The 25,144-nt window shown below is 34.5% G+C and overlaps 1 protein-coding gene across 1 annotated transcript in view; it reads right to left on the bottom strand.

The window, feature by feature from the left end:
- The window catches only part of LRP1B (LDL receptor related protein 1B), a 1,720,016-nt gene that overhangs the window by 86,959 nt on the left and 1,607,913 nt on the right, over positions 1-25,144 (bottom strand). The window contains exons 75-81 of the mRNA XM_053919407.2: positions 24,903-25,028; positions 24,077-24,214; positions 22,419-22,553; positions 19,291-19,410; positions 17,505-17,746; positions 6,622-6,845; positions 5,352-5,458 (exon numbers count right to left, since the gene is read on the bottom strand). Of these exons, the coding sequence (XP_053775382.1) occupies positions 5,352-5,458; positions 6,622-6,845; positions 17,505-17,746; positions 19,291-19,410; positions 22,419-22,553; positions 24,077-24,214; positions 24,903-25,028 (1,092 nt within the window). The remainder of the gene's footprint in view (positions 1-5,351; positions 5,459-6,621; positions 6,846-17,504; positions 17,747-19,290; positions 19,411-22,418; positions 22,554-24,076; positions 24,215-24,902; positions 25,029-25,144) is intronic.

Genomic DNA, 25,144 nt, shown 5'->3' on the forward strand with positions numbered 1-25,144 from the left:
TCTGACACAATATCCATTAACACCATTCAAAAACTTATATTTATAATGTGCCTTCCCTGGCAACACATTCAGGCAAGTACTAGCCATGGAGCATAGAATCAAACAGTTCATCTTCCTATTTTCATGTGGCATACTACTCAACCACCTCACAGCTGATGAAAACAGAAGATAGATTATGCTTCTTGTCTTTACTACAGAGCCTAACTTAAAAAGTGTGTCATTTACTAAAAGAGGCCTTACAACAATACCGTGGGTTAGAGTGTGAAAAATTGTAGGTATTCATCTCTACATTTATCCAACACATAATTATTTTAAGCATGCTAATTACAGGTAAAGTAAATATTATCAAAGTGACCTACACATAAGAAAATTAATGCTCAAAAGTTTATGCAGGTTGCTAGAGTTTAACTCACATATAAATGGAAGGCTATGCTCTTTCTTCTACTCCATATTTCTTCAATGTAATGTTCAATGCGGAATACCTTCTTTTTGAACTCTTCCTTCAGCTATGATGCCACTGAATCCCGTTGCTTGGTTTCTATTGCCCAGACACATTTGCAAACCTCACTTTTGAAGTTTACTCTTCTAAATGTAAGCATCCCACAAAACTCTACCCTAAGAAGCCTGTTTGTTTTCCCCTCCCTTGTTCATCTTAACAATTCCAATAACTTTAAATATCAGCTATCTGTTGCTAATTCTCCAAACTACATTTCTACTTCTGCTTCGATCTCCAGAACTAAAATGTTCAGTTATCTGTGAGATATCTACACCTGATTGACTCAGCCTGGGTTGCATCCACACCTGCAACGGCTGCCTGTGGCTGAGTGACAACCTCACACAATCTGTGCCCAAGAGCTGCCTTTTCAAAAGTCCTACTGTAATGACTTAAAAATGTTATACGGAAACTATTCCCTCCCATTCCTGACCCTTATTACTAGCCTACATTCACTCTCTTCTCCACGGCACTAAACACCTCATAATTTACTTTATAATAGACTTTTTAAATATTATATTTTCACTGTCAGCATCTCAGCCCTCTGCCCTCTACTAGGGGGATGGGAGTGATAACTGTGTTTTCACTAATATATTTCAAGTGCTCAGAATCGTGGTTGACGTATACCAGGTGTACAATAGATATTAGTTGAATGAGTAAATTAATGACTTCTCAGTGTCTATTCCAGTAAGTGGGGCAGAAGTTCTCAGAGCAGAGTTGCTGAGAAGAAAACTGATATATGCCCACTGTAAAATGAGTAGAGCGCCTCACAACAATTACCTTCTTGACATGCCCCTGTGGGGTCTGAGCAGATTCTGTTACCTGCTTAATATGAGTCAATGGTACTTTCCATGGTCTCTAAGACCCGCAAGGGCTGGCCCCTATGCACCTTGCCAAGCCTTGTCTCATTCCACTTTCCAATTTATTTATTACACTCTTTTTTAAAAGAAACATTTATTTATTTATTTATAAGAGAAGGGAAGAGAAGGAGAGAGAAACATTGACGAGTGAGAGATACATCGACGTGTGAGAGATACATCCATCAGCCTGTAACCCAGGCATGTGCCCTGACTGGGAATTGAACCAGTAACTTTTTGGTTCACAGGGCGGCACTCAATCCACTGAGCCACACCAGCCAGGGCTATTTATTATGCTCTTTGGCTTTCCCTCAATTCCATTTCTCACCTCAGGGCCTTCTGACCTATTCTTTACTTTGTGTTGTAACATCATTTTATATCTTGTCCTGTCACATCATCTAGCAATTATTCTTAAAAATCAACTGCCCTCAAAAAGCCTTCCCGCCCCACTGTAATGAAAGCAACACCTCTGCAGCACTCCACTCTTCTCGGTCAGAGCCATTTATACCTGCGCCTGTGTGCACTCATACATGTTTTTGGTTTTGTTTTTAATGTCACCCCACACTACACAATAATGTCTATAAGTACGGGGATCCATATTTCAGGTGACAAAGAGTGCCTAGCATATAGTAAGCAACAATATTTTTGAATTAAAGGAGAGATGAATGAAGGAAGAATACAAGCTTTTTTGAATAACCTGAACTCATTGGAGATATTTCCTATCTCTCCCTCTGCTCTCATATGTATTTGATAAATTCTATTACTCAAATTTTGCTTTGTCTCCCTTACATCCTCTTGTTTTTGTCTCAAGGTTACTGTTCTAGTTATGCTATTCTCCACTGTCAGTGGGACAATTCAGTGGACTGTTAACTGGCCTTTTAGTCTCTGTATCTCTTCATTCTACTGGCATAGTGCTACCACCGCAACATGCCTGAAGACCCACATTCTTCCCATCACTCTTGAATCAGAATTGTGCAGTGTTTCAAGTCATGTCTAAACACCCCACCATTTAAAGCCCTCTCTTCTCAGCTCCTGTTACATTATATTACCTGCCCTGTCCCCTTCTAGGTGTCCCCTGACTCCTGCCATGGTGAAACATGCCGCGTGTTCGGCATTGCAGCCGCTGTTTCAGAGTGCTATGCCATTTAATACATATGGCAATATTTTAAGTTAGTTATTATTATCCTTTTGATTTTATAATGATAAAATCAAACTTTGAGGATAATAAGTTCATTTCTGAGATCTCACAGCTAATAAGTGATCCCCTGGAGTAAACAAACAAACAAACAAAAACAGGTATCTGACTCCAAAGGAAACCTTTATAAACCCTGCACTGTGATGGATTATCTGCCCCCCTTTCCAATGTCTGTCTATTCTCCAAGCCCTATTTCAAGAGACACCTTTCACATAGTCTTTTTTCTTTAATTGGAGATAATCTTTCTTGACTCTGAACTTCCATAATATTACAAGGTATGTAGCAATTCTCACATTTTGCCAAAACTCTAGTTAGTTCTGCTCACGCCTCAATTTTTTTTCTTCTTTTCAAATGTAAACTCTATGAGAAAATGGACTGTGTCGTGTTCATCATTAAATTACCCATAGTGCTGAGCAGAATGATTAGCACATGGAAGATATTCAATACATTCACCCACATTTAGCCCACTGTAGGAGATGCTGTGGTACCCAGCCCGAGCTTCCTTTACAAGTCAGGGTACCCAACTCCCAGCGCTGCTTTAGCAGTGAAGGACTCACACTTGCCTGCCTTCTGCAGGATTTTGTGCTCAACTCAATGCAGCAGACTTGCTTGGGAAGTTAGGGCCCACCGGCCAACCAACGACTGACAGGAAATATCAAAAGACAATCCCCTTGCCTGTAATGGAATTTATGTTCCAAAGCACATTCCCTGTGAACCAAGCTGAGACTAGACTTTACCTGAGACATAGTCTTTTTGGGCTCTTTTCCTTTCTCCATCTTTTGCTTCCCCTGCATTATGCTCCCTTTATAAATAAACTTTGCAAGAATTCCTCTCTCTCAGGCTCCCTTCAAAGCACCCTCCTACGTTCCATTCTATAAACTGCTGCCACATCATTTTTTAAATGAAAAATCTCACATATAGTATGATTACATAAGATATTAACATCAGAGAATTTTTTAAGTAATTTTGCAATGTTTTTATACATCTAAAATTAGTAAAAAATAAAAAGTTAAGGAAGGAAGTACAAAGGTCTTTAAGCAATTAAAGTCACGTTTGGGCAGATTATACCACTGTCCTCAGTTCTCTCCAATGGCTCCTCTTAAAGCTAGAATAGAATCCAGGGCTTCTCAAGTGTGTTCCAGGTTCTACATGATCTGCCCTGATCACCTGGCCACCCTCATCTTTACCATCTTCATGGGCTTCTAGGAACACTACCATTCCTGCTACTTCGACACATGCTAAGCTCATTCCTAACTCAGAACTTGTTCTGTCTGCTTGGAAAGCTCTCTCCTCACATATTCATATGACTAGCTTTCACTGTTTATTCAGTTATCTTTTCAAATATTACCTTTCTGGAGACTTCTTCTCTGATAACTATAATTAAAATGGTGCCCCCAATAACTGCTCATCCCTTAGTATGTTTTCTTCAAAATATCACTTACAAGTATCTGACATGATGCATAATATTTATGGTTTGCTCTACAGGAAGGAAAGTAGCATAGGAGTTGGACTCTTTTCACAGTAGTAGGAACTTTTTTCTTCAGCATCCGGAACAATTCCTGGCACCAGGTGGTGTCAGTCAGTATTTGTTAAATCACTGAATGGTGATGCGCGCACATGAATGGACTAAACCCCAAGGACTGCTCACCCCCATAAAGAGTAAAAACAGTCTAGTTGGAAGAAAAGGCATTAGACATATTAAAAGTTAATAAAAATATAAGTGTCAAACATAAATTTTCAACTCTAATAATATTACAAATCATAATTGTTAAATAATGTAGGCTGTGGATAATGTATTTTATCCTTTTGATGGGAATGTTGGAAGCAGGGTGGGTGGTACAGAATCCCTGCCACTCCAGGAGAGTGAAATGTTTTATTGAGGAAAAAGTGTTAAAGTTAGAAGGTATAAGATGGGAAAGATACAGTTGAATATACAAAAGTTGAAAGGGCATTCTGGTTGGAAGGCTGGAAGAAACATGGAATGAGAGAAGAAGCAGGGAGGCGGGAAAAAAACTTGAGCTCCTGATCAGTCCTGGGAGCAGAAAGAGTTACTGGAGCAGTGTCATCAGTGAAAGACAAACACCACATGATCTCACTTATACGTGGAGTCTAATGACTACAATAATCTAATGAACAGAATATTCAAACTATTACAGGAACAGAAGCTTAGACACATGAAACAGACTGACAGCTGCCAGAAAAGGGGTGGGGAATAAGGTGAAAGATGGTGAAAGGATTGATCAAAGAACCTTTACCCACAACCCATGGACACAGACAACGACATGGAGATTGACTTAAGGACAGGAGAGGGTGGTGCTGGGTGGAAATGGGAAAGGGAGAAAAAAATGGGAACAATTGTAATAGCATAAATAATATAAACCTATAAATATTTTTAAAAAGCAAGGCATCATCCAACTGGTATGTCACAAAAATTATTTGTTTCCCCAGCTCTTTGTCCATTTAGTTTTCATTCTCTAGTAATATTACCACCTATCCCAACATCATTAACATATTTCTGTAGAAAATACCCTAATAAATTGCTGTAAACCTCAAAATTTTATGTATGTGAAATCCTACTTGTGGCCTTAAAACTTGATCAATTTTCAAATATTATCCCCATAATATCACTGGCAGTATAAGTTGGAAAAATACAACATGAAATGTTAATGACTTTTATAATGTCATATTATAAATTAGTTGTATCGGTTTATAAAAATGATTATATTGCAAAAAACCCCTAAAGAATTATAACACTAATATGCTTAGCATATTGCTATGATTTTAGACTATGTCAGAAACATCATACCTGTGGGTCTCTGTAAATTCTTTTGTACTAAAATCCTTCTCAGAGTACCATCCATGGCTGCTTCTTCTATATGGGAGTGGTCCCCAACAACAGTCCAATACATCATCCTGTAAAGATAAGTTAGCCCAGTGATGGTGCTGTTACAATCCAACTCTACTGCAAAACACAGTGTTTGTTCACATCTTGTGCATCAGAATCACACCAGAGTCTCTGAAAAATCAGATTCTGGACCCAACTCTACAGCTACATAATGCGAAGCTCCAATAGAGGACCTCAGGAATCAACATTTTAAACAGTCTTAACTATGCACTAAAATTTGAGAGCCACTGTTTATTAATATGAACTCAATTTTATATTGAAAATTTAATTTAAAAAATTTCATTAACATTTTAGAAGAAAAATCTTTCAAACACTTGAAACTATACTTTTGCCATGACAGAACAGTCATATTATTATGGATGCTGCATCAATATGCTTTCTTTCTTTTTTTCTTTATTTTGGTAAAGTAACTTCTTTCTCAGACAGATATAATTCTCTATTTAAAAGATATCACACTGCATAGTTTTATTAAGTAAATAACATTTCTTTCTTTTAACTCAGCATCCAGTGATCCACTTTATGGGCAATCAGCAGTTTTATTTAACATTTCTCTACTTACCTTATGGTCATTGCTTATAAAGGAAAAGTAAAAAAATGAAAGAAATAGTTCATGTGAGATAAAGTAAATGGCTTCGGTAGATTGTTTAAATTTGTTTATATATAATATGCCTTCATTTTTAATTAATCCAAATAGCTAAAATCACTAATACTCTAGTTAATGTTTAACATTATGTTTAACATTATGTTTAATTTTACAAAAATTCAATATGAGATTCGCCAATATAACACACGAGTGGTTATATAGTTATCTCATGAGTTTCATTATTCTGAAATGCACACATAACACACACACACTGAATGTATAATTTTGCAGACGCTCAGGAAAAAATATTTGCTCCACAGTTTGGTATAAAAACTAGCCCTGGCTAGTGTGGATCAGTGGATTGAGTGCTGCCTGGGAACCAAAGGATCGCTGGATTGATTCCCAGTCAGGGCACATGCCCGGGTTGCAGGCCAGGTCCCCAGTAGGGGGCGCTCAAGAGGCAATCACGCATTGATGTTTCATTCCCTCTTCTCCCTCCCTTCCCCCTCTCTAAAAATAAATAAATAAAATCGTTAAAAAATAAATTAATTTAAAAAAGAAATATAAATAACCAAGTGATTAACTTACCCTCTCTTAGGATTTACAGCAATAGCATAGGGTTCTCCAGCCATATTTGTTAAGAGTCGGGTGCAGTTGGGGCCATTCAGCTGCCCCACGTTGATAGAGTATCTCAGACTGGTCCAGTGAGTGGTGTAGTAACTGAACCAGTGCATTCTAGAATGATCAGTCCAATAAATATTTCCTGCAACCCAATCAACTGCAATGTCCCTGGGCCTTTTAAATTCAGGACACTATAAAAAAATAATAATAAACCATAGTATTTTAAAAAACAAATTGATGAAGTTTTATGTACTATACATTGGCATATGGGAATCATATTAACTAGGCCAGGTGTTAATTGTTACAAAGATTTTGAATTAATTTGACTTCTATTTTTAATGTTTATAGATATGCAACTTCACAAATTTTAAGTGTACAACTCAATAGAGTTTTACCATTGTAATTAACCCTGTTTATCCACCAATCTGATAGAATATTTACAGAATTATACAAGGTTAACCTGTGACATCTCCTAGTCAGTATTCTTCTGAGAATAACAATAATTGTGGTATCTAACATCATAGAATAGCTTAAGCAAATCTATATAAATAGAATCATGTTCTTGTATTCAGGACTTCTTACTCAACATCATGTCTGTGAAATTCATTCACATTATGCATGCTAGTTATTAATATTTTTTATTTTTATGAATATACCACAATTGTTTACCATTTTACTAATGATGTTCATTTGGCTTCTTTACAGTTTTAGGCCATTATAACTAAGGTCATGAATACTATTCTTGTATATGCCTTTTGTGGTCATAGCCACTCATTTCTATTGATTATCTAGCAAGAAACAGTATTGTCAAGACTAAGGTACCCGTATGTTCAGCTTGAATAGGTACTGTCAGGAATTTTTTGAAGAGTTTTTATTTATATAGACTGCAGTAATTAAAGAAGTTCCAGTTGTCCTTCATCCTTACCACATGTAATTTGATTTAAAAAGTAAAAAAAAATAGTACAGATGGAGAAATACTACATTTAAGAATCTTTTGAGGAAAGTTACCATCTCTGTCATTTATAGTAAACCTGCTAGCTAGGATTTTCTGCTTAATACTTTACTACTGAATTATTGTAGACAAAGGTACGAGAGGTCACTGGGAATGGACAACAAGGAAAATAATGTATGGTCCATGCCCTTCAAATAATTTGATCACTTTGAGTAGGAACTAGTGTAGTAATTAATTTTACATGGCCAGATTTATTGTGCATGACCAAAAGTGAGACAAGACCCCCAGGGGCATTATATCAAGAATGAAAACAATTATGTGGAGTGAAGACATGTGCACAATGTGTAGGAAATCATTAGGACCTAGCAACCAGTGAAAATATGAAGTTTTGACACATGAAAGTTTCTCATGTGGTTTTCTAGTGAACACATTTTATTGAGAAGTGGACTTGAATTAAAAGAGAAGAAAGAGACCTCCTCAAAAAACAAACAAACAAAACACCCTGAGACACCAAGATACTAAGAAACAGGAATTGCAAGCCACAATCTGCTGTGTAATTACTGAGATCCCAAGGAAGAAAAATATGGCTTGAACTAAACACAGAACCCCAGCAGTTTCTAATGACCTTTAATATCAGTCTTTTTACCTATTGGTTTAAATACTGAAATTATGAAATTACTGTACCCTGTTTCTGAACTCTAACAGGAAATATTATCCATCTGCCCAGTAATGCCCCATGGCTAACTGAAATTAAATAAAAAACACTCTGCAGACATACTCTAGAAATGACATATAAATAAATACTCATAGATGGATAGAATGTAAAGATTTTTGTCAGCCAATTCACAAAATTATTTTCATGTGATTCAGTGTCATTTAAATTAACCGTTTTTTCCCCCCAGTTTGGAGGCATTTAAAAGTAATTATAACAACAAGTGACATGGGCATGTCAATGTTTATAATATTTATAAAAAGGAGAAACAATGGAAAAATAAGCATTATAATCTGTTTAGAGCCTATTGGAGCTCTAGAATATTTATCATTTTCTAACTCCAGTAGAACAAGCCTTTAGCATGCAGAAAAATATGATATTTATTGTCTAGTGTTAACATAGAAAAATCTGTTTCTCTTTGTCAGATGTAAATATATACATGGTTTTATACCACAATGGCATCCTGGCTAAAATGGTACATATATAATACAAAGTTCCATTTTTTTAAATATAGGATTTTCATTTGATTATACTCATGCTCAAAAACTCTGATTCCATACTGCTATACCTGGACTGCTGACAATTAAGAACCCAATTTTCTAATGTTAATAGAACACTTAGAAGTTTGATTTAGTGATTCTTTTTCATCTAAGCAGTCTGACGAAGTTCCTACTAATGATAAACTATAGAAGAATAAATCAAATTTAAGTCATGCTGCTATGGTAAAGAATACTGCTTAGAGACAGGAAAAATGTTACTTATTAATGCTAAACAAAAGAGATGCTAATGAGTTACAGATTTATTAAAATCTACACATTTATTCTCTGGTTCCTTGATTAAGGAATTCCTAATGTCATTCCAATATCAACTGAAGTAGTTAGAATATGAGGTGAAAGACTGTCACACCTAATAAATTCAGCCTAAAGTCATGAATCATCAGTGACAAGATGATTCTCAGACACTAAAGGCAGCAGGGTGAAGATGTTAGCAGGTGTTCATCCTCAGTGACTCAGAACATAATGAATGCTCAATGATTTTCAACACCACGGAGAGCAGAACTGAACAGAAGAGGAAAGAACAGCAAGGAGACAGCAACAGGATGGCCTTATGCCAAGGAACCTATGGCTAACCAGCAAATCACCCTTTATAGTGAGTTCCATTGGGATGAAATGGTTCCTTTTTATTGTTTAGTTAGACCAAGATTGTGAAGAGCATAAGCCATATAAAAGGGACTTTCATATTGATACTGACTGGAGAGTGGAACGCAGAAATTCCTGTTGGGTCTTCATAAAATGAACAGACAATTTGTGAAGTGGTTCAAAGTCAACCAGGTAAATACACAAAGTGGAAAACACAGGAAAAGTAAACAGGTTCTGGGAATGGGATGGAATCTGATGTGGGAACACAGAAACAGGAAAGCTAAAAAGACAGCTAAGTCATTTGTCTCCAAAAAGACTGAAAACAAAACAAAACAAACACATATAATTGAAAAGAAGAAAATGTAACTCTCATTGGCCACTTTAGCTAGCTCATTAGACAGATAGGCCGATGAACTACACTACTGATGATATGTCATGTTTAAGCGACTACAGAGACATGTGATTTTCCTGACAACAAAAGGCATTGCTCATATTGTCGCACAAAGTAGAAGACACATTTTGGCTGCTTTCTCAGAAAGATGATTTCTTTCCTAATAAACTCTCCAAATACACAGCCAAAGTTTTGAGGCCTGAGACATTCCTTTTTGTAGGAATGTATTAGTCAAATGGATGAAATACTTAAATCTTACAGAAAAATTGGCAGCTCGATTATAACGAAATTAGAGGCTGTTACTTAAAACAACTGATCCTCTGCAGCTGCGGACTGTAAGGCATCTGTCATTACCCCAGCTTCAGTAAACTGAAGATATACGTCATTGGAGACATTTATTTACTTATTTATCTTGAATTAAGGAGAGAGAAAAATCTATGAAAGAGGATCTCAAATATTTGATGCATGGAAATATTATCTTCTTTTTAACAAAATTCTTACAGTTAGCAATATTCTTTAAGAAAATATAGTTAACACAGGATAGATTGAGGTGGTAACCTATTTTATTTGTTTTTGTTTTTCATCTGTATGTAAACCCAAGAAAAGAAAATTCAGTTTATTTTACTGAAGTTAATTGTCTCCTAATGTAATGCTATTAAAACAAAGATGTAAAGCCACTCTATAAAATGTGTGTGTGTGGTGTATTTCACAGTATTTACATTTTTGGTCTATATTAGATAAACATAGCTTTAAAATTACTCAAGTGAAATAATCTCTTCTTCAAAAGAAATTGTAGATAGAAGATAGTTTTACAGTTTAAAATATTATTCATTCTATAATAAGGCTATATTTTATGCCAAGAGAACATTTCAGGAAAGTGCTCATATTCCTACGTACTGATGAACTTCATATACAGCAACGCTTCCCTGGAAAAGAGTGAGTAGGGTGGACAGTAATATCTGGTCAGAAAAGTAACAGACTAGATTTTTTTAACCCTATAAAATATTATGAGAAATAGTGAGGAACCACTGGATATTTTTGATTAAAGACATGAAGTGATCAGATTTATGATTTAGAAGGAGCATTCTGGCTACTCTGTTGTGAGCAAAAAGGAATACAAGATGACTGGCTAGGAGGCTATTGCACTAATAGAGAAGAAAGTTGATGATGCTTCAAAATTAAGTACTTTGAGTCAAGCTGTCAGGTAGTCAAATCCTGAACATACCTTGAAGATAGATTAGACAGTATTGTTTGATTTTTAAATTATGAGAGGAAAGAGGTCAATGATGACTCTAAGATTTTTATTTTGAGCATTTGAAAAATGAAGTTTCCACTTAATGAGCTTAGGAAAGCTGATCTTGTGGATCATATATGAAGTTTATTTTTAGATGTGCTACTTTGGGGATTTTTTTAAAACATCCAAAAGGAAAAGCAATATAAGTAGTTAGAACCCAATAGTTACTAGGTAACTGTTAGCATAAGAATATATAAAAACATGAAGCTATGTAAATTCTACAAGGAAGTGAGGATAAAGTTTTTAGAAATAAGATAATAAACGTCTGAGCCTAGAGATATTTTAATATTAAAAGGGAAGGAAAAAAGAAATCTAGCATAGGAGACTTGATAAGGTGAGAGGTGAAACAAGAGATCAAAAAAGAATAACTATATTGATGATTGATATTAGTACCATTTTGTATTTAAGGGTTATTGTTACATAAATGGTGAAACAAACAAAAAGAACTACTTAACCTTGACTGCAGAGACTGATGTTTTTCTTATGTAAAGAACTGGTTCTCAGCTCTCACACTACTGCCATTTTGGTCAGGGTAAATCCTCCTTGTGGGGAACCAGCTCATGCTTTGTATGGTGTTAAGCAGCCTTCCTGGCCTCTACTCACGGATGCCAGCAGCACTACCCACTTGTGACAATCAAAGCTATCTCCAGGTATTACCAAATGTCCCTTGGGGAGGCAGGTCATCCCCACTGGAGCATCACTGATGTGGAACATGGAGTGCTCTCTGAACTGGGTTTCCTTGATGACTGTGAGCACTGTCAAAATGTTTCATGACTCTGTCACCAAATTTACTGAATACTTCTCTGTTTCAACTCTAAAACTCTCAAAATACCAGACTCTCTTAGTTTCTGTGACTGTACATTTTCTGTTTTTTTCCCAATGTAGTGGCCACACTTTGTCATAATTTTAATCTCAGACTTAACATACTAAAACTGAACCCCAACTTTATCATCTTCATGACCCATCAAGTTGTGTAATTCAGAAATTTAAGTATTAATCTTGAGCCCTTCCTATTTTCATTTTGCACATTCATCCTATTTGCAAACATTTTAAGTTAAATTTTTACCATCCGTTGAGACTACAATAGTATAACCTACCACTATTTCTAACTTAGAACACAATCCTTCTAAGTGATCTATGTTTACTGGAGCTTCCCCCCACCAAATCCATTCTCTACACAAAAAGCAAATTAGTTGTCTTAGATATAAATGAGAGGACATTACTTCCTCTTAGGTTTAGTTCAAATCTTCTTAGAATGGGCCTGTACTGGTCATCCTATAAAAAAAATTACATCTAAGTGCTTCTTTTTTAGTCCATTATTTATTTCCTTCAATACACTTTTTAAAATAAGATTTTATTTATTTATGAGTTTGCTTGACTTTGTCTTTGTTCCCCAGAACCTAAAATTTATGAGAACAAGAATCTCTGTTATCATTATTGTACCCTGAGAACCCAGCACCACACCTAATAAACAGAAATTTTTAAATAAAGGTTTGGGTATGAATGAATAAAACTTGAATGGTTCTCCTTAAAATACTATACTGTCTGATCAATAATTTCTTCAGGATTATTAATTATAAAATCATAATTTTATATAGTTATATAAAATTTATGTTCAGTAAAATTTTGGATATTGACACAATTGTTACAAAACAATTAAACTTTAGTATGTATTCTTAAATGCCTGACTTATGCAATCAACAACACAAAGTGGTAATAATGTATCAGTGGTAATCTGATAATTTTAGATTTCTTCTAAAGTAATTGTAATAAATGATTATAGTTTTGGACTGGTTTGAATAAACTCAGATGGTTTTCAAAGTATTCTTGCTATGCAAGTATAGACAGTTTCAATTTAGAACACTAATGGTTAAATCAATTTATAATAATAAAAAATAAAAAGTAATGAAAAAATAAAGTATTGACTTTTACCAGTACCTAAATATTTTAAAACAACACTTTGAAGATTTTGCCTCACACACACATACCCACACGTACTTGAGTATGGGTACCTGTGCACACCTGCACACTCAAGTGTATGTGCTGGTGATCGACCCACAGACCAGATATTGGGTGTGAGGTTTTAGCTAGGCATCCAATTAAAAATTGAAACCTAGTAAAAATAACTTACTGGGATATTTTGTTAAAAGATTTTCAGGAAAAGAAATGGTCTAATCAACTTTTTGAATAAAAGATACAATTATAAATAAATTATAAGCATGCACATTCTGAACATTGTTTTTTGCATAATAAGGAAAATACCAAAAATAATATCTCACATTCACTTCTCAAAAATCAGGTAGGTTTTTGCTCAGTTCTTTAATGGTAAAAAACTAAACTATATTTTTAGTCATTTGCATTTTTACAAGCATTGATTTATTTTATAGTGCTTGTCATCATGTGCTGTGCTACACAGCACTTCATACTGTCAATGATAAATTTCCAGAAAGTATGCTCAGTGGTTGCATAATGCTATCATATTCTGTTTTGATTACTAAAATTCAAATTCAGATATCTCTTTATAGTTTACATATAGACTGAGTCATGTTAGTCTTTTAAGTTTTAAATTATTTAATTTTCTTAAAGAAAAATATCATCTCTTTTGTATAGACCTAGGGGTTATAAAATCATAAGCAGTTCTAATGTAAATAAACAACTTTGCATTTGAAAGTTAAATTTGTAACTACAATTAGTATTCCAATCATTTTCAGAGATTACAGAAGTCTATTCTCTTCACTAATTCAAAAAAGTTATATTAAATGTTACCTTTCTTTGGAATGGACTTCAGTGAACATTTAGTTGTCTGAGTAATCTTCCTCTGATATCTGATACCAAATATTTCCTACTCTTTACATAGATGGAAATATTCCAAATTTTTCAGTATCAGTGAATATGCTTTCAAGGCATTCTATTATCACATGGCTAACTCCTTTCATTTGGTTCACAAATAATGGAGTTATAAGTAAAGTGAATAGTTTGCTATGTGGTTTTTTTCCTTTCACCTATTGATTCAGGAAAATAAAACAATGTTCTATATTCAGCTTAGAGGAAAATCTTGAGTTTTATTTACTGAGGGGTGAGGAATTCTCAGGTCAGTATCATTTAATTTTTGTATCTAAACTTAGATGAAATAGGTCATATATTCATTAAACTATTGGATGGCTAGCTGGTGACCATAAACGAGCAAATACAATACATGTCAGAGTAATTTATAAGGGTAGAAAATCAATTATTTATACACAAGATAAATTTTAGGGAAATAAGCACAAATTGTCCAGTTAATAACTTGATGAAAAAAACTGTGACACACATCTTTTGGAAATCATATAAATATATTTACTTTCTGGGAGGAACTTTAGAAATTGTCTACTCCGATACTATACTTATTTGTCAGATGAGTAGCTGACAAGATGTTGCAATCCCTCAAGTTAAAGTCTAAATTTTGTCACATTATAGCTGCATGGCCATAAGCAAGTCATTCAATTACTCTGGAATGCACATTGCTCATTAAATTAGGTTGGTAAGTATGACTATATTCCATATTTGTAACATTGAGATGTCAGGATTACAAAAAGATAGGAGGCAAAGTTTAACAATTACCCTCATTAGTGTAGGCTTAAGTACTGTTTTAAAAAGGATGCGTAGGTTAGAACTTCTGTGGAATGCTTAATGGTTTAGAACACGGTGCTAAAACTCATGGTTCAGAGATCCCAACCCATAATCATGACATTTAATTCACTATAATGGGTTCATAGAAAATTTACTCTACTGCTACATATTTTTATTCCTAATGGACACTGTCAGTCATATGTAGGTCTAAGAAGAGAGACAAAAAAAAAAACAAATGCAAAGTGTAGATGATATAACACAAAGAATCACTACAATTAAAAGACTAAATAAAGTTTCAGATCCTACTGGAAAGAGGCTAATAGCTTTGCTATTGTCTATGACAGAGTCTATACCACATTAATAAAAGTAAAGATTAAAATATGTAAAATAAATACATGCAAATAAATATATAATATACCAATAAAATATATACATTTTTATTTTGTGTATAAAAATAAAAACTTTTTTACCAAACATTAAACAAATTTCTCCTCTGACCTACACAATAAATTCTGTTCACTAGAGGACACTATATATCATCAATCTCTCCAAACACAAGACTAAAATACACTTTTAAAAGATTTTATTTATTTCTAGAGAGGGTCAGGGATGGAGAAAGAGAGGGAAACACCAATGTGTGGTTGCCTCTCACACCCCCACTCCTGGGGACCTGACCCGAAACCCAGGCATGTACCTTAGACTGGGAATTGAACCTATGACCCTTTAGTTCACAGACTGGCACTCAATCCACTGAGCCACACCAGCCAGGGCTGCTTTTCTTTTTTTATGAGAGAAAGTTTATGTAGAAAATCATAGAGGTAGAAGAAGTGAGCTGTAGAAGAAATGGACTCAGAGAACAAGTTACAGAGGCAAAAGTAGGGCCCTTGCAGCTTAGGAGAAAGAGAAAGGCAAGGAAAGCACACCTGGGGGAAAGGGTTGGGGCAGCTGCTGATGTGTTCCCCTAGAGAGATCTACAAGACCAAAATAATTATCAAATCATTTCCACTGAAAATTTATATTAAAATTATTTATAGATATATTTTTAGCAACTAAAAATTCAGACAAGGGTAAGTTGCAAACAATTTTTAATGTGACAATAGAGAACACCTTGCAATCATTGCCATCATTATGATGATGATGATGATCATCGTCATCGTCGTCATCCTGTTAATGGCAAGCATCTAGATAGTGCTTACTATGTGCCAAGAACTGTTAACACTAATAAACATATACTGAATATTCCACGCTAAATTTTATGAAATAGTTTAGAGCAGGGGTGTCAAACTCATTCTCACTGGGGGTCACATCAGCCTCATGGTTGCCTTCAAAGGGCTGCATGTTACTTTCAACTCCTTAAATGTTAAGGAGTAGTTACATTTACACAGTCCTAAAATTATTTTGGCCCTTCGAAGGCAACTGCGAGGCTGATGTGGCCCCTGGTGAAAATGAGTGTGAACCCCTGGTTTAGACAAACTAAGAGGCTAGTCAGCAATAGGAACAAAATTAGAGCCCAGGCAGTGTAACTCCATGGCATATATCCTTTGTCACTTCATTCATAAGAGATGAAATGGCACCTTTGGAACAATGTTTTGGCAAAACAGACTTCAGTTTTAGAGCTAAAGTTAAAACTAACCAAGACTCTTAGTCTGACTTTTGGTCTGATAAGGAAGTAGTTTATGTGTAAGTGATGGAGGGCAGAGTGATCTACTCAGTGTCTTGGTTCTACCTAATAACTCTTCTTTATAGGACAAAAGCTATCGTATAACATTGTGTTTGAGGAAGGAAGAACTGAAGCAGCAACTCTGATGTATATGGATTTTTACTCATAGTTAATCTCTCACCTCAGTTCTACAGCTAACATTGCTTCTTTTAAAACCATCTTATTGCTATTTGTGACTGATAAAAATATGTTCCAGAGTTCTAGAAACTGGTATTCATGTAGTTGAAATTTTTATGGGAGATACCACTGTAAAAGGTAGCGAGGACTTCCAGACAGGTGCCTCTGATTCTACTGTGATAGCACTGCACTTCTTGGTTGTATGGCAATGGGCCAGGCACCACAAAAAGTGTTCACCTGAAATTTTTCTCCAAGGATACTTCAAAATATAAAATATACAATAAATTGACATTACCCAAACCCAAAAAGGATAGTTTACAACCACAAGTCTAAACAAATGTTCTAGTTCATTTTCCTCAGAAAGAATAACCATGATAATCAATGTGTCCCTCATATTCTAACAAGAAATATAGCTCTGTTTTGAGGTCCCCTGAAATATAGTTCCCAAAAGTCAGAAGAAGTGGTTACACTATGGAATTGATCTGTTGCCCTAGAATACAAGTATATCTCCCATATTGTAAAAAATGAAACCATTTTTCTTGCATATTTTGCCAATTTATTTTCTAACAAAAACAAAGTGATGGTCCTAATCCCATTTCATGATGAGAAAGACCTCATATATACAATAATTTGTATAAAAAATACAAAATGTAGAAATGTCTGGTATTATCTTACTATTTTATATAACTAAGCAAATCCATTAAAACAAAGCATAATATCATGCAATTAAAATAAATGTATAGGCAGCTATAAGAATAAACAAGTAGTTAATTGTTTATCTATATAGGAAAAATATTGGGAGGAATCATTGGATATTTTAATGACCTTTTATAATCAGATATTTTGATGGATATGTTAAAATAAAACAGGGAGATGAAAAGGTATGAGCCTTGAAATATTCAATGTGCTTACTTACAATCAAGCCACTGTTTGCTTGCCTTTTTTCTCTATCATGGATCCTTTTGTAGAAAATCCCGCCTGGATTAAACTGAGTGCTCCAAATAATCATATCTCTTTGATGATATACATCCATTCCTGTTATCCTTGAATTATGTTCAACATGAGAAATTTGTTGATGATCACCACTGTAGTTGAATGGATATATAAAACCCAGGATATCAGTGTCATTAGCAATGTAGAGAACTTGATCTTCAGAGCCTGGAGATTATTATAATAAAATACAAAAATAAAGTAAATTTCAACTAATGTAAAACAATGATTGTACTGTTAAATTATCTTGAATTGTTATTCTTAAAACAGTTTCTTTCTTATCTCAATAAAAGTCAACCAACTTCACACTGTTTTTTAATCTTCACAAACTTACATTAAATATAGTTACCTAAACATTTCTAAGAGTTATTATTGTAGGTTAGGTATGTGTAGTAATTACTCTCTTCATGAAGAGGGATTTGTGTTGGTATGTCATAATGCATTATATTCTAATGTTTTCTAAATGTGCAGATGTTATACTGCATAGTCATGAAGCTTCAAACACTTCTAAGCACTTACTTTATGTACCTGTGTGATCACTACCTTATAATAAATTGAAATATGAAGAATCTTTTTCTTCCAATATTTATGTAGGTCAAATATTATTTTATTTTTATTATACAGAGGAATCAGTATTTGCTACATTAAAGTGACATCATCTTAATACCACTCAGAATCGTGCTAAGTGGCACTCTCTGACCTGAAGTTTTGACAACTACAATACAACACGGATGTGATGTGCATCCTGAGACAAATAAAACCCTCAGTCAAATCCTGAAAATATTAATTACAATAGTAATGGCACTATAAAAAAGATTGGATGGCATATATAGTATCTGCAAATTTACAAAAATAATTACACAGAGTCATAGTTCAGCTCTATAGGTTTAGTAGTTCTCAGGTAGTGAAAGTGTACTCTGTGGCAGGCACTGTGTTAACCCTTTCGCAGTTTTTCTGCTCTTCTTACACAACTAGAAAATAGGTAGTAGTGTTCCCATTTTACACACGAGGAACTGACGCTCAGAGTTAGAGAACTCCCCCTGGCCGAACAGCCAGCGAAGGTCACATGACTGACTGCACAGCTCCTCATCGATCCACTATTGTCTCACTCTTGCAATGATTGTATCTTACTAACAGTGTCCAGTCAGACCCTTTAGCTAACAATATTTAAGTTACAATAATATTTAGCAAAATAGGAACACTAAAATTCATATCTAATAAAGCTCCATATCCATAACTCATTTAATTTTAAAAAGTAATATTCTTAAGTGGAGGCAATCTGAGTTTAAAAGCATGATTTTAACTTAAAACCTTTTAAATTCTTACTCAAAATTCTATTCTCCTTATACTGCTAACCTTTAACTTGTCATTTTTATCCCAATGGTGCAATAATGTCTCAATACACTGAAAGTGGACCATAAAGAAAGATACTTTCCTATTCTATCATATTTGCTTTTAAACTTTTATGTCCCTTGAAAAATTGATTCAAACACAAAAGTGATTTTTAATAGCAACCATGTATTTGTCTTATCTATAAACCATCGCAAATTAAATTAAGAATAATAAGCAAATGTCCAAATTAATAAGCATTCAAAATAGACTTATTTTATTTTGTCAGGCATGAAGCTATTTCTAAAATACAGCATAAACCTTCCCATAATATATTTATAGAAAAATCATACTAACATTTGAAATAATGCTCATAGCCTTACCTTTGGCTATGCAGGTGCTGTTTCTTTCCTGAAAATTCTGGTCACATACACATTTAAATGATCCTTCCGTATTTATACATTTATGTGAACATGTGCCAAAGACCAAACATTCATTAACATCTGAAAAGAAGAGCTCAAAATAGCATCATCATACCTCCAATTATCACTTCTATTCCTTCTACACTTCAAAGGGACGTTTGTCTTTTCAAAACTTTATCAGTGACTTGTGTCATATTGTTAGGTCATGATACTTTTTCACAATAGTTTCACTATAATAATTTATCAGTTGTTTGTACATTGCTTGTTAATCCAATTAACACATTGAAATATCCACTTCAAATTCCCCTAGTGTTTGCCTTTACTCAAATAAACAGATCTTGAAGTTTCCTTTTAAGTCTGTTTCTGATTACCCAACTCTCTACCTCTGCACATGCCATATACTGTTCATTTGTCCTATATTGTCCTTTCCCACTTTTATTCAAAGAATTTCCACTCATTTCTCCAGATCCACCTGATGTGAGGAAGCCTTTCTTGGTCTCCATCAATGTACAGTAGCAACTATCCATCCCATAGTTTTTGTGCTCTGCTGTTTGGATATTTTTCTCTTGCAGCATTGTTCACACTGTATTTCAGATATATTGTCATATATTTATATCCCCTACTCGACTGTCAGTCTCTTCAGGGCATAAATTTTGATTTATTCATTTTTTATTGCAAGCATTTTGCACATTGCTTGGTAGAGAATGAAGATATGGCTATATTGCCAATACACCTCTGGTTTCATATATATGAAGCGACTTTGTAACAAGAAGGGCAATGTGAAATAAACAAAAACTGGATGCCTATATAAATAAATATGTATACATCATAAGTAATCAGTCAATCAATCACAGATAATACTTTGTGGTTCAACACATTCCTCTGATTTTAATGGCATGAGCAGGGCCAGGTTTGAAATCAAGTGATTCTGGTGAATTACCTATTTTCTCTCTCTTTTGCTTTCAATCAGCATAATTCTTTGGCCCCTTTTATGCCAGATAGTTTCCTTAATTATGTAATAAGTTTGTGATATAAGTCCTTCCCTTGAATTAAGGATAAACACAGTGATAATAATTATCTTTTGTTTAGCACTCAACAGTGTTTAGAAGGCTCACAGTAGAGATGAGGGCTTTCCCCATGACGCCTGCACGTGGCAGGGCCCAGGCTACAGGCAGGCTTTCTCCTTCTGATCCTGTTGCCTCTATTAGATTCGGTGCCCAAGAACTAACCACTCTGAAGACAATTCAGTTCTGTGTGTGAAATGCAGGATAAAGAGGCAGAAAATGTGTTTATGTATTTTAATGAATATTACACCAGGGATTGAGTAAAATACATGTTATCAGCACTTACTCATCAGAGACTATCACAACAAATATTTTAAGTTATTTGATCCTATGGTTTTCTTTTGATAGGAAATCAAAATAAGCAAAAATCTGCCTAATTTAATAAAATCTCAGTATTCTGAGATAGCCCTGTAATAGCCAGAATCAGCATTTTCCCTTCATCTCTGTTATAATGCCTGTTCTGTGAGCACTGGCAGAGGATAGAGAAATCCCACACGTGTCCAACACCTAGAACGATGCCTCACAACTGTCATTCCCTTTCTACCTCTGTTATTCCTGATATTTCCTTCCTCTAGACACTTCAGTTGCATAGTTTTGGCTTTGACATCAGAAAACAAGTCCTTAAGTTGTTTATTTGAGCTATATAAAGAGAGGGCAGAAATTTAAATTATTTTATACAAATCAAGGAAATGCCTATCTCCTCCATACCAGGTCAAAACTGCTTCTTATGTTAGGTCTTCATTTAATTTATTAAAGATACAAATTTTATTGGAGTTCAAAAATTATTCATTTACACAGCAAAAGTTTCAATGGATTCATAACAATTTAAATCAGATTGTAATCTGCAGGTTATAGTTGTTGTGAAATATAACAAACAATAAAGAAAGTTTTGAGAATAGGATTTCTAAATTTGTAAGTATATAAGGGAAACAGAAGCCACTACTGAAAAATGAATATGAGCTAATTGATGTCATTTGAAATTAAAATCTTAAAAAGATTTTGTGTGTGTGTGTATGTGTTTTATTATGCAATTGATAGATAGTTTCTAAGAAACAAGAAATATTTTAGTCTGGAGAAAAAAAGTGCTTTCTTATTAAAGGAAACAAGTTGCCAGTTTTCAGTGTTCCATGTTAACGGAGAAATAAAATGTCGTGAATAATCCAAACAAGTATATAACTCAAAATGTATATGATATGGATACACTTGTTTCCCTTTTGGCTGAGTATAATTCATTTATTTCAATAATCCAATTTGATTGACATTATATAATACACCCCCCCTTTCTATAAACCAAAGAATGCATGAAGAGACAATAGTAATGGAAACTGGCAGGTGAAAGCATCATTTAGGTTTGACCCTAATCACAATACTATCAATTTTAGTGAAGAACCTTGCCGAAAGAGCATATAGTATTTTGTGACTACAAAGCCCCGATTTAAATTTCATTTACATAAAACTTACTATGTGATTCTACCTATCCTACATGCTCAATTTTTAAATGATCTCAAGTATGCTTACAGAGATTTATTACATCCCGTCTTTGAATTTCAAAGGACATGTCTTGGCAATACAAAGCACTATTTAAGACACGGTGTTAGGAGAAAAGCCCATAGTTCTCTAAAAGTGAATTGCCTATTGCATTATTGCAAATGCCATAGCTCAAGAGAAATGGGTCATCATAAACATGCTCTTTCATGAAGTGCCCGTAATTCTCCAATGGTTCCTGAACCAGCAGTTTCATTACTTGCATTTCAAAACAGAATTGTAACAATACTATTGAAATTCCTGCAGGTCTGAATCAGCCACAGAAAAGGGTCTGTAGCCTCAGTGATAGTCAGCTTAGCAGTACAAACAAACAGGCTGTTGACCCCAGAGACTTCTAATCTTGCAGGGAAACCAGGAACCCACAGATAGACACACCATTTTGATGAAAATCAATCCCCTGTCATCCCACAGTTCAGCAGCTTTGGGAGTCTTTTATAGCCTAAAGATTTAAAAGCAAGCTGTTGAGGAAATGTACTATACCTTCACACTGTCTGTTTTTCATGTTTCTCTGAAATCCAGGCTTACAACGACAGTAAACAGATGTTCTTATTTGATTACAATATGCATCATCTCCACACGGATTCACATTATCTTCACAGGTATATTCAGTGGGAGCTGGGATTTAAAAATATGTTCAAGACCAACATAATTCTAATTCCTGAAGTGGGAATTCATTTTTTCCTTAATTTACAACTATATATATTTTACCATAAATGATTCTCTTTGAATTTATAAAATTACGGTTTTCTCACGATATAAGCCATTTTTTCTTATAAAAAGGTATAGAAACAGATAGAAACTGAATGCATTTACATTGAACATAGTTTAGACCAAACTGTCCACAGAGATATTTATAGCTGCTACCTAGCTACTCCGCTTTCTAAGAGGAAGTGGGGAATCAATGGCCCTCATGACAAGCGCTCTAAAATGTTATGATGTACTTCTGCGAGTACTGCATCCTTTTCTAAGAACCAGACATCTCCTGGAAACTGCCTAGAGATGTAGCCACTTATTGTTAAACTAAAGTCAGTATTCAGGAACGCAATCTTGGCTACAACCCTGTTACTCAAGCAGGTAGACACAATCAGCCGTTCTTAAACTTTTATATTCTGGACATATGTATGAGGATTGAGTATGTAATATGTTCCAACGGCCATGGGCTGTGACACAGGTCAGGACAAACTTCGAGTTCTATGTCAATCCCAGCACACTTGTTATAATTTCATTGCTTTGGTTCCCATTCAGGAAAACATTTTAGAATGCAATTAAGTGAGGAAACAATATTATAGGCGTAATATTAAATGGTATCTATTTTACCTAAACAAATAAAATAGAGAATAATGGGAACTCTAAATATCAGAATTGTAACCATTATTAATCCCCACTAACTCCTGAGTATTTCACCACTGACTGAAGTACATGAGAGGAATTATACTGTGGATGAGATAATAATACGTGTGGCCATAGCCTCGTATGCGTTGCTTCACCAACCAGTGAGGAGCAACTTAGATGCATAAATAAGAAAAAAAAATAAAAGACTGAAAAGCAGGAAGTATTTTCTGGCTTCTATAAACAACCTTAATTTAGGGTCATAAGTTTAATTAATTTTTTAATATGGAAAATCAAAATTAAATATATTTTCTAAACATAAAATGCATAACTGTCAAGGTCTATACCTCAAGTACCACAGCATTCTAACTGAGTAAAATAATAATGGCTTCTCTAAGAATAATTCAGCAGGAGATTAAAATTTTAACACATTGAAAAATCATTAAGACCTTTTTCATCATTTAACAACTATTAATGATTGTAAATTTCAAAAGTATTGAAATTATTTTTTATGAACTAAAATATTAAGTGATACAGATTTCTTTGCTGACATCAAAGTCTGTATTTGGTTACTGAGTCTCAGCTTCAGCTCCGACAAGTTTGGTCATAGCAAAATCAGCCTTTCCCATTTCATATTTTGTAATATTAACAAGTGATATTCAAGTTTGCTTTGGAAAAAGCTTTACATAATGGTATTACTCAAGCACATTTCAAAGAGCATTTTTTCCTCACAGAAGTAAAAAGCATGGTCATAATGAAGCAAAAATTGGACTTGCGTGTCACGGCACTTTAATGGAAAATAAACTCACGTATTCTGCAGCCTTGTTCGTCTGAACCATCTCCACAGTCATCAAGTCGGTCACACTGGAGGTCCAGGGGTATACACTTTTTATTACTGCAAGCAAACTCATCTTTTCTACAAGGTTTTGCTTTATATGTAAGCTTACCTACAGAGCGTTAAAGAATGATTAGTGTCATATCAAGTCAAAATGAATTTATTGAGCAAATAACAAGTCCAAGATTTTACTAAATGCTATAAAAAACACACAGGTCCACGATCATTATTTGAAGCTCTTGAGGTCAAATTTCAAAGTTCTGAAATTTTTATATTTTTTATAAAATAACAGTATTTTCTTCATAGTAAATATCACCTTACTTCCAAAGGAAAATGTGTGAGTATAAACTTAAGTGGGGTTTCTTTAAAGTAATATAAACTGACTCAAACCAGTTTAAGTTGGTGTTATCAGCAATTTTGCCCCATACTTTGGTAAAGCCTTTGACTTAAGAATTGTGAAAAAGGGACTGTATACACATACATACAATCTATGTAAGCCCACTCCAACCCAAGGAGCTATTTGACAGAGAACATGTTTAAACCACTGTGTTATTTCTCTTATGCAGAGCATATAAAGAGACATATGGACCAGTAGAGAGAGACTCTGGATTAAGTAGTACAGCTCTACTATGCAAAGAAAATGTTAGCAGATTATTTTAACTTCCTGTCAGAAGATCAAGTTCCAGAAAAAAGTACACTCAGATATACACATGAAACATTTAAAAAAAAATTTTGAGTTCTAAAATCATTATATTAAAACAGTCACTGAATCCCAATTGCTTCATTTTAAATGGGTTTACCACCACATTGATCCTCATCCGAGCTGTCCCCGCAGTCGTCAATCCCATTGCACATCCGTTCCGGCTGCAGGCATATTCTGTTATTTCTGCATCTGTGAGGTCTTGTGGGTGGGCAAAGAAATTTGACTGAAAAAACAGAAACAAGAATCAAAGCAGCTCCTTTGGGTACACCAACTTCTGAAGAACAATATTTCTTTTGTCTTTTTCTTTCGTTTCAAATCCATTATCTAGCTTTTTTGGAA

This window comes from Desmodus rotundus, chromosome 2 (genome assembly GCF_022682495.2).
Source record: "Desmodus rotundus isolate HL8 chromosome 2, HLdesRot8A.1, whole genome shotgun sequence".
NCBI lineage: Eukaryota > Metazoa > Chordata > Mammalia > Chiroptera > Phyllostomidae > Desmodus > Desmodus rotundus.